Genomic DNA, 15,110 nt, shown 5'->3' on the forward strand with positions numbered 1-15,110 from the left:
AGTATCAAAAAATATTTAACAGTGAAACCTGATATTGTCAGTGAATTTCTTCCTTTCAGAAGAAAAGTTAGGTGGTATCCATGGAGACCAAATGATATGGAAATAATAGTGATTGGACCAATGTATTTTCCCTCTTTCTATCAGATAAGAAAATCTTCCCAAGCCTCTCTGTGGTTTAGTCTGAATCTTCTTCACTCTCGTGTCAGCTTCTTCATTATCTGCCATTGCAGGTGTGCACTGGGCTGATTTTAGTATTTTGCTTTTACCATCTTTTTTTTTTTTTTTTTTTTTTTTTGAGATAGCGTCTTGCTCTGTCGCCCAGACTAGAGTGCAGTGGCACAATTTCAGCTCACTGCAGAACTCTGCTTCCAGGTTCAAGCAATTCCTGTGCCTCAGCTTCCTGCGTAGTTGGGATTACAGGCGTGTGCTACCATGCCTGGCTAATTTTTGTATTTTTAGTAGAGACAGGGTTTCAGCATGCTGGCCAGGCTTGTCTCGAACTCCTCACCTCAGGTGATCTGCCCACTTCAGCCTCCTGAAGTGCTGGGATTACAGGTATAAGCCCCCGCACCGGCCTGCTTTACCATCTTGGCTCATGTGCATTTATTGAATGCTTACTGTGTGCCCAACACTGTATATGTGACAACATACATGAAAGTAAATATAACTGATAGTATATATTTATAACCTATATTAAAATACATAATATATGCAAATAAACAAAACTGTGGTGAAATGTCAGTTATTAGTAAAAATTAGTTCTTCTTTTCATCTGTATGGGACATGATGTTCCTTTCTGCACAGGCATAGGAGGTCAGGACCTTCCGTCTCTGCCTGCCCCGTTGGCCCCCTGTGTTTGGCCTGAGTGTAATCAGTGGTCGGTGCACGATGCCAGCTTAATGCATAGTGTGCTGAATTGAGGAGTGGCTCTGGTGGCAGGAATGACTGATGGAAAAGTGGGTGAGGAGGTTCCATCAAACTTTTATCACCAAAGAACAAAGAATGATGAATAACATATAGGGTCCAGATTTGAACATGAAGCCAGTATTTTTTATAGAGTACCAAGGAAAACACACAAGCAGGAAACCCAGCTCACAGGTCCCCTTTGTCCCTGGGACTCCATCTGGGGCTCTTTGGATTCAGAGCAAGCAGCAGGCCTGAAGTCTTGGCATTGACCTTCAAAGATCCCCTCAAAATAACCTTTCCCCTCAGAAGCTCCATCTTATGACAAACTGTCTCTAAAACAAATTGTGTTTATTTAAGAAGACTTCATGTACCCTTTTTCTTTTATTAGAGTCAAAGTGTCACTCTGTCGGCCAGGCTGGAGTGCAGTGGCTCGATCATAGCTCACTGCAGGCTCAAACTCCTGGGCACAAGTGATCCTCCTGCCTCAGTCTCCTGAGTAGCTGCGACAACAGGCATGTGCCACCCCAAAGCCCGACATACATTTTTGTGTAGAGACAGGGTCTTGCTATGTTGCCCAGACTGGTCTCAAACCCTTGGCCTCAAATGATCCTCCCTCCTTAGCATCCCAAAGTGCTGGGATTATAGGCGTGAGCTACTGCACCTGGCCCTTGTGCCCATTTTTATTCCTCAGAAACACATATGACTTTCAGTCAGAACTCCTGAATGCCTTGAGAAAAACGGGTGTTATCAAATCTAGTTGATCTTGTTTAGCCAAATGTAGAGACCCGTGGTGTGTTGGACAGGCTGGCCAGCTCTGTGTAGAGAAACTCACCATCCCGTGAGGCTTTCTGAGGCACTGAGACTAGCTGGGGCCATCCATCAATAACTTGAGGTCTGCTTGGGGATCCAGGGACCCCAAGCAATTATTTTAAATGAATGATTGATTTTGTTAAACATAGTAACACATTCAACAGTTTTCTTAAATGCAGACATTGTGTTATTATTTCATTTGTTTATTAACTATTTGTTGACAGCCAGCAGTGTACAAGGCTCTGTGGTGGAAGGTGCATGAACTCAGATGCCTAGAGTGGCCTTTTAGTAATCCAATCACTTCCCCCTTTGGAAGTTTTCACTCTGTAAAACGTGGCTGGATAGTTCTGTCTTCCTTAGGAGACAACCTATGTGTGTAATGAAAATTGCCTGGGGAGGGGACTTTTAGAAATTACACAGGACCCTTTAGATTTGAGATTATCTATAGCCCCCTTTCCCCTCCTTCCCCTTCCTGCCCTGAATAGCGAGCCTCTTATTCACCATTGGATCCCTGTTCCCTAGTCTCCCTCAGGTGTGTGGCCAGAGCAAAAATGGAAAGCCGCCGAATCAAGGGTCTCTTCCCAGGGCCAAATAGTTGGTCTCTTCCTTGGCTCAGATTAAACCTCTTTCCACATTTTAAAGAGCTCTTTGGACAGGGGCCTGTGGTCACTGTGTTGGCTCTGCCCACTCGACCTTGCTTGCCCTACAGAAATGGGACTCATGTTAAGTTTGTGATACATTGAATTTTCCTTTTTTTTTCTTTTTTGAGACAGAGTCTTGATCTTGTCTCCTGGGCTGGAGTGCAGTGGTGTGATCTCGGCTCACTGCAACCTCTGCTTCCTGGGTTATACTGATTCTCCTGCCTCAGCCTCCTGAGTAGCTGGGATTACAGGTGCCCCACCACGCCCAGCTAATTTTTGTATTTTTAGTAGAGACAGGGTTTCGCCATGTTGACCAGTCTGGTCTCAAACTCTTGACCTCAGGTCATCTGTCTGCCTCGGCCTCCCAAAGTACTGGGATTACAGGTATGAGCCACCACGCCCAGCTGAATTTTCCATTTTGAAGAGGCAAGAAGGACTTTATTTTATTTTATGTATTTGCCTCTTTGTCCAGGAAGGCCATGGATAATTAGGTGTTTGGTTTGGTTTTGCTTCTGTTTTGGTTTATAACTCCTTTATCAGTTTAGTGTTCCCTTCTGATAAGCAAGAAAGAGCAGAGTTGACAGAGAATGGCTGCGGATGAGAAGCAGGTATGTGTGGTTCTTTCTGATTATGGATTCTAAGTATTTTTATCCCAGAGGCAAGACTAGTTCAGCAAAATACCTTAATTTAGGATTTTGTGTGATAAAAGCCTGTCCTGTTTTCATTAAATGAAGATTTTTTGAGAATTAACTACTTTCTGTGTAATTTTCATAAATAATTTCGTTTGGGCATACTTAACACTCTGTTGCTATCTGCTGAAGGCATTTGATACTCGCACACCTAATGCCATCAAAGGAGAGATGAGCATACATTTTAATTTGTTCTTATTGAGCGTACATTTTAATTGTTCTTATGAATGTCAGATTTTGGGAAGATCCAAAGAAGTACTCTGTAGATAGAATATGCTGTCCTGGCCCCCTAACCTTACAATCCTACCGATTTTCCCATTTCATGAGATTGACCTTTCAGATGAGGAGGAACTGCATACAAATTGCTTTATTTCAAGTAATATCTACCTTGTTATTTTTGAAAGAGTTCTTTTGTCCTTTTATCCTAGATCTATTGGAGAAGATGAGAAAAATTACAGTGGTGATAAGAGAGCGTCTTAACACCTAGATATGATGGGTGTGTTGGGTGGTGATAGGAATGGGAGGCTGTTGGAAAGTGAGAGTTGGGGGATGGGGTGATGAAAAGGAAACGGGTGACTAGTGCCTCCTGGATTCTTGAATGGGAGAGAGTGAAGAGAGAATCAGGCAGGAAGATTTTCTGCACAAATGTCACTGAAAGAGTGTTAGAGGTCGGAGGGGTGAGTTGAAGTTGGTTAGGTAATTAGTAATAACCCAAGGACCAGTCAAAAGACTGGAGGACCGTCTACTGCTGACTTTGGGGTTAGACCCTTTTATCCTGGGGATGATAAAGGCTGATGGGAAAACTGCTAGGCAGCTGCTGACATTATTCTACAAGGAAACATGAAGTTGTGAGTAGCTGTCACTTGGAGACGTGGTTGAAGTCACCTTAGGGGTACAGTTATGTTGCTGCATCATGACATTTAGGTCAACAGTGGACCACATGCATGACTATGGCCCCATAAGGTTATAATATCAGACTTCTACTCTACCTTTTTCTATGTTTAGATACACAAATACTTGCCATTGTGCTACAGTTGCCTATAGGCCTCAGTACAGTAACCTGCAGTACATGTTTGCAACGTGGAAGCCATAGGCCATACCATAAGCCTGGGTGTGTAGGAGGTTACACCATCTAGGTTTGTGTAAGTACGCTCTGTGATGTTCACACAATGACAAAATTGCTTAATGGTGCACATCTCAGAATGTATAACTGTGCCGGTGTTGATGCATTGTTTGAGGATGGGGAAATTGATACTCACTATGTGAGGCCCCAAACTCAATCTAAAGTTGCCTTTGGAGGCATCCACGGAAATACCGTAATGGCTCTCTTAGGCCCTTCTCCCCCCATACCAATCTTCCTTGGTACTGTTTTTATTTTATTTTTAAATCCTTGAAAGAATACATAATAGATGTACATATTTTCAGGGCACATGTAATAATTTAATGCATTCATATTTGTAGTTTGTAATGATAAATCAATGTAATTGTGCCATTCCGATTATGGGAGTTAAATATGGAATCAGGGACATAGAATGGGCTGATAATGTGTTTTCCTAAAGAACAGATGGGACAAGTTAAAACTGAACTGTGAATTCCATAACTGGGTAGTGTGGGTCACTGAGTTGGGCACTCGGTACTCCACAGTGACTGTAGTCGGGATTCTACATTGAAATAAACTTTCTGGAATTTACCTTGGTGCTATATACTTAAAGTCTTAAAAATATTAAGCTCTCTGTTCCAGTAATTCTGCTTCTTGGAACCTACTTACGTGAAGTAACCAGAGATGGGAACAAAGATTTATGTACAAGGATGTTTATTGAATTAGCTTCTGTTATATAAAAACTTGGAAACAACTTAAATATCCAACAGTAGGGATACATTTGAACGAATTACGAATTACGGCACATCCAGACAGAGTATAGGTAACTTACAAAGCTCGTGTTTTCGAGCAGCATTTAGTGACGGGAAAATATTTATGATCTATGTTGGTTGGGTGGGGAAAAAGAATGTGAAATTGTGCTTCTAATTTTATTTTAAAAACATGTGTGTATATTGGTGTATTTAAAAAAACCTGGAAGGAAACATACCTTTTTGATGGTGGAATTGTGAGTGTTTAGCTTTTTTTTCCTCCTTGAAACATTTTTGTATTTTCCAAATTTAAAACAGCAAGCACAATTACCAATTACCCTTTTAACCAGAAAATATTCTCAAGACAGTGCTCATAGGGCATCTCTGCCCTGACCTCTGGTCCACGATAGGTTAGGAAGAACACACTGGGTGCTGCTGAGGAGGAGGCTGTGCAGGGACGGGCCATTCTCGAGCCTTTCTGCCTCCACGTGTGGACCAGGCTCTAGAGCCAGGGCTTTCCTAGCGGGGCTGTTGGAAGCCCTTGTCCTCAGACAGCTGTGGCTACTTGGAGACACTTAGATGGGTGGCTTTTTGGTGAAGTTGGGACATAATGTTTTGTCAGTAACTGTGAAGGGCTTGAGATATGATCTCACTTTACAGTTAACATTCTTTATACATATGAATACTACAGAAACACAAAACACCTGGGTAGGAGAAGAGAGTGCCTTGTTGATATTTACAACTGGGGCAGCAGTCTCAGTGACACTGCTGTGTCAGGCCCCTAAACCTGGACCCTTAGGTGACACTGAAAACTGATGGAATGTACATGTGGGCTGCACTCTGTTGACAGGGACAGAGCAGCTGTCCCTCTCCCGTCCCAAAAGGAGAGAGAGAGAAAAGAAAGAAAAAGAAAAAGGAAAAACAAACAAACAAAAAACACCTTAGCTCCCCTGACATGGGATGAAAAGGTTCCAGGGGTCTTATCCTGACCTTTTAGAATGTGAGACACTTACAACCTGGGGATGTCTCCAAGGTCTGTTTTTCATTCCTTTTGAAACACACATGCCTAGGGAGATAGGTCTTCCTAGCACCTTGGGAACCAGTCCAGGCTGAAACTATTTGGTCCTCTTGAGGAGATTAGAGGTTTTATTATCCTTTTGGAAAAGAGCATTTAATGTACACAAATGGCTACAGATCTAATTCTCATGGTAAGTGAAGTATCAAATGTTTGTAGGGGAAGTGAGAGTGAACTTTCCCTATCTTCACATCCTATACTTTCCCTGTCTTCATGTCCTATATAGTCCCTATCTTCATGTTCTGTACATTCCCTGTCTTCATATGCTATACAGTCGCTATCTTCATATCCTATATGGTTCCTATATTCATATCCCATACATTCCCTATCCTATACATTCCCTACCTTCATGTCATATATGTTCCTACCTTCAGACCCTTTATGGTCCCCGTCTTCCTACCCTATACATTCCTTATTTTCATGTCCTAAACAGTCCCCATCTTCATATCCTATACATTCCCTATCTTCATTTCCTAAACATTCCCCATCTTCATATCCTATATAGTCCCCATCTGCATGTCCTATACATTCCCTATCTTCATATCCTATACATTCCCTACCATCATGTCCTAAATGGTCCCTGTCTTCATATCCTGTACCTTCTCTATCTTCATGTCCTATGTAGTCCCTACCTTCATGTCCTATACGGTCCCCATCTTCATGTCCTAAACGGTCCCTATCTTTGTATCATATGCATTCCCTAGCTTCATGTCCTATACGTTCTTTCCCTTTGTATTGTATTCATTTCTGTATCTTAGGAGGTGAAGGCATTTTATAGGAACTCTGAGGAGTCTGGAAAGAAGCCTGGGAAGCTTTATTTTCCCCTCACACCTGCCTTTAAAAGACCTCTGTTGGAGAATGACAGTAGAACTTAATCAGAGTGTGACCTCTGACTCTTCACAACTGAAGACCTCAAATCTCCAATTTTTATCTGAAAAAAATATTAGAATAGTTTCACTCTCTTTATGAATGTGGAGACGTTTTTAGATTGCTATGGAAGTAGGATTGGGCGTGACCATTATGAGTTCAGAGGCTGAATGCCGTAGCATAGCCCATCAAAATACATATATATACACACATATATATACACACACATTACACATATGTACATATATACACATATGTATACATATATATACACACACATTGTCCAATACGAATATAATGTGAGCCACATGTATAGTTTTAATTTTCTAGTAGCCACTCAGAGAAGTAAAAAGTATGTAAAATTAATTGTAATATTTCTCATTTAACTCATTTTATCTAAAATATTTCAGTATGTCATTAATGTAAAAATATTAATGAGATATTTTACATTCTTCTTTCATACTGAGTATTTAAAATCCTATGTGTCCTTTACACCCATAGCCTGTCTTACTTCAGCCCAGCCACATTCCAAGTGCACAGTAGACCCATCTGGCTGGTGGCTACCATCTTGGTTGGTGCAGCATAAGGAAATGAATCAAGGTGTGAAGAGAATACAGGGGGAAAGTTTTAGTGCAGTCCTGAAAGGACTGAAGGAAAGGAGAGTTGGAGTGGTTGTTTTGATCACAACTGTTTGAATCTCCTTGTGCGTCTCCCCACAAACCGTACCTGATCTCTTTAGCCTGAAACAATGAAATGCTCTGAATTTCTGTAGAAGCAGCATACTATACGTCCCATTCCTAGGGTAGTTAGCTATCTGCATCTTGATGAGATGAATGTTTTCTAGACTCTTGAACTGTTAAGAACATCTTTGATTATTTGGATTTTTCCATTTGTATCACCTATGTGGTAAGTTATTTGAGAGCCGGGATCCAGTCCAATTTATTTGCATTCCTCACCAGTGTTTGACACCTTTAAGACCTAGATAAATATTAGTTTATTTGATTTTCAGCTGTAAAGCAAAGGTTAGCTTGAAAGGCTGAATTCCAGCTCAGGAAGGATGGCATCTAGTTTGTACTGGAAACCTAATGGTATATGAATTGAACACATAAACATTAGGATTTGTCACTTTGCATTAGGATTTGTCACTTTGTATTAGGGGTTCCATACCCAGAAGGTGAAAAATTGTTTGGTTTTTCTCCTTTGTATCCAGACCTTTAAAAAATCTTATCAGTTTATTCCTTTGATATTTAAGTTCCAATGATGATACTAGTACCTTCTTGTAAGTATAAATAAGCTATATTTGGTGATGAACCAGAGATAAACATTTGGAAGCTGCAACTTTTTCCATGGGTTCTTTGTTAACAATAACTTTGTTATTAACAAACACAGCCCATGACATCTACGCCATGAAATTCTTTTGAAATCAAGTATAGTATTTTACAGTTGCCTTCATTTGTTCTCTTTGACTGTAATTGTTGGGTTGAAGCAACAGACTTACCAGAGAGCCAAGGCAATTTATTTTTACTGAAGACTACCTAAGAACTGCTTAGGTAGCTTTTCTCTGCAAGATTAAATGCAACCTTCATGGAATCATGTTAGCAGGGCCAGCAGCTAGAAAAATAAAGACTAAACCAAACCTTCAGCAACGAAATTCCCAGCTGCTCAGTGGCTCAGAGCTTTCCTGATTGCTTTCTTCCAATGAAAACACTGTAGATTAGTTTTAAGTGAATTCTAGTAGGTTTGGGGATTTGCAACTGACAGAAGAACAGCAAAGCATAATCTCACTTTAAAATAATAGTCCTGAAGGTAAATCTTTATTGGCTTTTTCTTGGGATGCTGGGATTTTTGTTCATATGGGAAAACTTAACTCATACACACTGTTTAGCTGACCTTTGAAGGTAAGGCCCTAGAAGGCAGACAGAGGCTGGACACCTGGGGATGTGCGTCAGGACTGCTGCTCCTCTTTCTTCTCTCCATTGTAGAGGCTGGAAACTTGCGGAGCCTGCGAGGAAGGCCCCTGTAGGGAATGTAGATGACCTGCTCTTTCCACTTTTGGGTGCCGTCATCCTGACGATTGGTGAAGTCAGGGCGAATTGAAAATGTTATAGGAGAGGATTTACTTAACTTACAGGTGCTTTTAATGCATTACGATTTTTTTTTTTTCTTGAAAGTCGTTGCAGTTTGGGAGATGGGGTAGAGGAGAGTGCTCAACTGAAACAGTTGACTATTTTGATCATGCATCCATTCAGTCATTTATTTAGCGGGTGTTTATTCCGTGCTAACTGTATGTAGAGGGAGATATAAAACGAAAGAAAAGTAATCCTTTTGGATTTGAGGTAGCCAGGTAGGTAGATGGTCTGCATTCCTTAGAGTGAGGAGCCTAATTTATCCAGATAGAGAAAACACAATGAGGCAAGTAAGATGACAGTTCCAGAAACGATTTTACTTCTCTGTGAATCCCTTTTAGAGTTCTTCCATGGGCCCTGTGGGGTTGTTTCAGATTGTAGGGGAAGCCACAGTGCTAATGTGACAGATTTTTTGCCAAGTGTATACATTTTATTTTATTTTATTTTAAGAACAGATTCTTAATAGACTGTAAAATAGGCATAAAACAATGTATTGTTTTGTTGTTCTTTCTGTTTTCCACAATTGTCTCACATTGAGTTTGGAACGTGGAACTATGGTCTGGTGTCTTTTGTCATTAAGGAAAACTGATGCGGTTAAATCCTGATAATTATCTCCCCTCTCTACTTCCCCTTCCCTTGTGGGGAGACGCTGTAACCAGCAGAGCTGCAGAATCAGTACTCCTGCCCCCCACGGTAAACTGAAGGAAGCTGATGAAAGATATCCAGGAACTCTTGGCACTATTTTTGAAATTTTTATGTGGATTTGAAATAATTTCAAAATAAAAAGATTTTTTTAAGGCTTCCCATTAGTGCTCTAGAGTTACTGTTGCTTATTTAAAATAACAGCCTAATAGAGTATATTTGTAAGTTCCTTTGTTTGCTTCCCCACATGGATCTAGAAGGGATTTTATGTAGCTCTTTTTCTAGGTAGGTCCTACTTTCACCTTGAAGGGAAAAGTGGCCCTTACTTCATTTTGAAAATGCCTTATTTTCTCTCTTTGCGTGTGTGTGTGCGCGTGCGTGTGTGTGTTTGACCATAGTGAATATTTAAGTTGCCTGAAATTAAGGAATAATTGTCATCCATAAAAGGACTGAAGGAAACAGTGGCAGCAAGTAGGGAAGTCATAAATGCATGTTGAAGCATTCTTTTTTAAACTGTGGTAAAATTTACATAACAAGATTTACCATTATAATCATCTTAAAGTGTATAATTTGGTGACGTTAATGACATACACAAGGTTGCCTAACCATCACCACCATCCATTTCCAAAACTTTTTCAGTATCTGGATCAGAATCTCTATACCCATTAAACAATAACTCTGCTTCCTGCAACCCCTGGCAGCCAGCATTCTACTTTCTGTCTGTGAGTAAGTGGAATCATACAGTCTTTGTCTTTTCATGTCTGGCTTATTTCGCTCTGCAGAATGTTTTCCAGGTCCATCCATGTTGTGGCACGCATCAGAACTTCATTCCTCTTTAAGACTGAGTAATATTCCCACATTGTGTTCGTCCATTCATCTGTTGATAGACACTGGGGTTCTTATTAATTTGGCTATTGTGAGTAAGGCTGCTGTGATCATTGGTATAAAAGTATCTGTTTGAGTCCCTGCTTTCAGTTATTTCAATCTGTAGAATGGCTGGGTCATACGGTAATCCTATGTTGACCGTTTGAAGAGCCACCAAATTGTTTTCCATAGCTGTACCATTTTGCATCCCCACCAGCAATGCACACAGGTTCCAGCTTCTCCACACCTATTGCAAACATTTGTTATTATTATCTTTTTTTTTTTTTTTTGGATAGGGTCACCCTAATAGGTATGAAGTGGTAGCTCATGAAGGTTTTGATTTGCATTTCCCCGGTAACTAATGATGCTGAGCACCTTTTCATGCGCTCCTAGCCATTTGTCCATCTTCTTAGGAGGAGTGTCTCAAGGGCTTTCTTCATTTTTGATTTTCTTGTTGTTGTTGAGCTGTAGGTTTGAGTCATTCCTTTTGTGGTTTTGAAAATGACACACTAGTAAGTCTGAGAAACTAAGATTCTCCCCATTACAATATATGTAGCATGTGGCAAAAAGTTCTGTTTTAGAATTTTGAGATGCTGTAAAGCTGATGAAGCACAGTGTGGGGAATTCACTTATGCTGGAGTGAAGTAAATCGGAGCGCATGGGTAAGCGAGAATCCGATAGAAAGTACCTTCCCTTCTTGCACCATGCTGCAATTGGGAGTTTCCGTAGCAACGATTGCCAGCCCCTTCCCTTCATTTTTTCAGCTGCAGAAATCAAGTAACCTGCTCAGTGTATTGTGACCAGGTTAAGTACTCAGTATGTTTTGTCGAACTGTGCAGTAAATAATTTTTTTTCTGTTGTATTTTGAATCCAGAAATGTCTTGTGAGAGGAAAAATAGCAGTGCTTGAATATGGTAGTGAATTTATTGTCGCGGCTGCCCTTGTGGTAACCGCTCTGCTTGGGACTCATGAAAAAGGCCTTAGGGTTCTTCACTTCTGTGGTATTTCAAGATAAAAATTAGTAAAAGCAGCCTCAGAATAACATTTGGAGGCTTAAGAATTTAAATATAATCCATTCAATAATGGTTCAATAGTATTACTGAGTAGATGAAAAAAAATTGCCATAATGACAGATCTGTTAAGTAAAATGAATAAAAGCATTTGTGTATTTATTGTGAATTGTTCACAGCATGAGAAGCCATTCATTTGTTCTTACAAGAGCTATAGTAGATAAAGAAATTCAGTGAAATATCACAACTGTAAGGAAGCAAATTCATTGTTGGTTTAGTTTTATGTCCTGTGGAAATTTTTCATTTTACTCAATCCTTTTGAAAAGTTGAACTTTATTGAATAATATAACCCGGCAAGGTCATGTGTGGATTATAACTGAGTTGTAAATAATTGGAAGAAGATGCATAATATATGTGTTTTGAAGCAGAGTGGTAAGAGGAGTTGCAAAAATTTTTGTTCTCTTTAGGTTTGGGGCAAAGATTTTAAAAATCCTTAAAATTAGTTTTAAGTACTGTGAAAACAAACATGATAATGATGAAATTAAATTGAAGACTCTCTTCTGCAAACAAATATCTTAAATAAAACCCTCAGAGGAATTCATTCCTTCAGCAGACATTTTTGAACAGCTGTGTGTGAAGCCCTATGCTGTGAAGATGTAAAGCTGAAAATTTCGGATCCATGCTTTCAAAGAGCTTATCGTTTGGTTAGAGAGACAAGCAGGTAAATAAGCATTCCTGGTCGTGAAAAGAATGAAAGATGGGCTTCATGGAAGCATAGCAAGCCAAAGGCTAAGGGAGAGAAGAGGAAGAAGCTGTATCTTCTTTTTATTCTTTTTAATTTACTGGAGTTACCCATCATGAACTAAGAGCTATCTCTTTGACCAGAGAAACTGGGGCGTGCCTCACCACTGACTTCTGACTGGCCGGAAGGAGGGAGGCGATGTCATCTGGTGGCCAGTGGGTGAACAGGGCATTTTTGGTTGAAAGAACAGCAAGAGCAAAGACATGAAGGGTTGACAGTTCCTTCCGCTCCTGGTGCATGGACTGCTCTCCAGGGTGGCTGGGACAAACAGATGAAGGAGGGAGTGTCAGAGCCAGTTCCTGGTGGCTGCAAATATCTCACTCAGGGCATGTGTTCTTGTTTCCCAGTAAGAAACGGTTTTGTTCCGAGGATACAGCCAGCTTTTTTCTTTTTTCTTTTGGAAGGTTATTGAGGATTTGGAACATTTTCCCCTGTGCATTTCAGAAAATGATAGCTAATGACTGCGAGCAGCAGGGCGTGTCGCAGCTGTGCACCTGCAGTGTTGGAGAGGAGCTCTAAGGCGTGTGCATTTGTAGTCTGTGGTCCATTGCGGGAAGGACTGGGTCGTGCCTTTGATAATAGCCAGGCCTGTCTTTGAGGTGCTTTTATATAAGTTTCTAAGAGGAAATGATGAATAGGTACAAAAATATTTTTTGTACTATCTTTTGTTTGGTTTGAATCGGTTTGTGAAGAGAGTGTTTATGGATAAGTTTATAATCCCCAAGTGAGGAGGAATTCAAGACAGTGGGCTCCAATTCAGGTAAGAAACCCAAGTTAGAGAATCAAAGATAATGGCAAGACCCCCCAGAAACAATGCCTTCATTGGGCAGAAGTTAAGACAGGTCTTCCTATCCGCCCAGAGTGTCCCCAGGTCCTCCGAGTGACGCCACGCCAGGCCATGGAAGGGCTGGGAGAACACCTAAGGTGCAAACGTTAGCCAGCGGGACTCAGGAGCTGGAGGGAGCCCCGGAGCTGGCCATGCCATACTGAGGCTTCTTCCCTGCATTGTGACCACATGGATGATCCAGGAAAATTCACCTCTGTCAAGGTCAACAGACAACCTTTAAATCGACTGCCTCCTTCATTCCCATTTGTCACATAACACAGTCTGTTCACAGGTCGCAGAGGCTAGCATGTGGTATACTTGGGATGCATTATTCCACCTGCATCGTGTTTTAACCAAACCACCTCACACTCTTCATCCCACGCAGCTACAGAGTGGCTGGGGAGGTGTGACCATCAGGTGCCGAGGCCCTCACAGCTGGGGTGACTGGCTGCGGTGATGGCATTGATTGGACGTTTGCCAGACTCTTCACTTCCCTGGGGGGATAAATTGGAAGGTGTTATTCAAAGGCCTAGATATTTCTGTGGTTTATTTCGGTATTTCACCGTCTCCCCTCTATTGTCAGTAACTGCCTGTTTTGAACCGGTTATGTGTTGTGGAGGGCTGAGCCACATGACTCGCGTGGACTCGGTACCCTCATACGCCTTAGCTGAATTCAGTTGCAGTGATTGACTCGGTCCTCCTACTGTTATTTCCTGTCCAGACACAAAGACGCCTGCAGGACATTGGTGCCTCTGGGCTCAGGCACTGGTGTTTCCCGGTAGGGAAGGCGGACCGGGCAGCAGGAGGAAAGCGCGGTCAGCGGGTGTGTGCCCTGGCTGGACTGGGGGATTTCCTCCACTTAGTCGGCAGGGACCCTCGCTAAGGTGCAAGGACACATGGCTGACTGTGAACTAGCAGCTTGCAGGGAAACCTTCCAGCATTTTCTCCACCGCGGCTCTCATGTTCCCTGTGGAGCAGCTTCTTTGTATCACCAATGGCTCAAACATGTGGTCGTCCCCGGTCATTTGCCCTTGTCGTTGTTCTTCCTTTTGTTGGGAATGTTCTTTCTTCTCTTCCACCTGACGATCCCTCGGCTTCCAGGCCCAGTTCAGATGTCCCCTCTTCTAGGAAGCCTTCCAGAGTCCTCTCTTTCTTCTGGGTTTTTACATAAAATATTAAAACTCCCCCATAGGCCTTTGAAAAAATTCATCTATTTAAAGTGCAGAGTCACGTTATTGTGAGGCGAATGAACCAGTGGGGGTGAGTCTGATGCAGAGAGGGAACCCAAACCGAATGTGTCAGACGCCCGTAATCAGTGTGAGCAGTGGCGGTGGGTGCGTGGCCGCAGGGCAGCCGCCCGCTCCAGTGTGCTCATCCCGGGGGCTTCGACTCACCTCCAGGACACCACGTCTTGCTTGAAAGCTTGCTTTAATGCTGACGTGCCTGCCTTCGTCTTTGCAGGGTAAGCCCTTGGAGGCCAGAGATCATGTCTTCATCATCTTTGCATACTCCACACAGCTTTAGATAATGCTTGGCACACAGCGATTTTCATGTGGTTGGCTGGTAAGGTTTTTGGAATGAAAAGTTGAACCAACGTAATTCAAAAGTGTATTAACATCCTTAGCTGGATTCACCCGGAAAATGGCATGTACATAGTAAAATTGTTTTTTCAGTTGCATGCTTTTTGTAGTCATTTTGTTTTCCTTGATTATCATTTGTTCATAAATTTATCCATCACAACATATAGTTAATATCATCTGCTTTATCCTCCTCAGTCCTTGCCCTCAGTGAGTTTTCCCAAGAGGAATTCATCCACTTTCTTATCAGTGAGTGATTACTACATGTCATTATGTGCAAGCTACTGTACTTGATGTTTTGGGATGAATGAGATGGGATTCCTCCTTACAGGACTTTATACAGAGATAAGCCTGTTGCCAAGTACGTGGAGCTGTAAGCTTTGGTTGCATCAGAAGGTGGAAGGAGGCTGAGTGCAGTGGCTCATGC

General features: G+C 41.7%; 1 protein-coding gene across 5 annotated transcripts in view; it reads left to right on the forward strand.

The window, feature by feature from the left end:
• LOC105466581 (interferon regulatory factor 2) overlaps positions 1-15,110 on the forward strand; it is an 86,706-nt gene that overhangs the window by 3,613 nt on the left and 67,983 nt on the right. For 3 of the 5 annotated variants that reach the window (XM_071092782.1, XM_011715636.3, XM_071092779.1), the window contains exon 2: positions 14,568-14,669. The exons of the other annotated variants lie outside the window; for them this stretch is intronic. In XM_071092782.1, coding sequence (XP_070948883.1) covers positions 14,634-14,669 — 36 coding nt within the window. In that variant the 5' untranslated portion in view covers positions 14,568-14,633. The remainder of the gene's footprint in view (positions 1-14,567; positions 14,670-15,110) is intronic. 5 annotated transcript variants of the gene reach the window in all.

The sequence above is a fragment of the Macaca nemestrina genome, chromosome 3 (assembly GCF_043159975.1).
Source record: "Macaca nemestrina isolate mMacNem1 chromosome 3, mMacNem.hap1, whole genome shotgun sequence".
In the NCBI taxonomy this organism is placed as follows: Eukaryota; Metazoa; Chordata; class Mammalia; order Primates; family Cercopithecidae; genus Macaca; species Macaca nemestrina.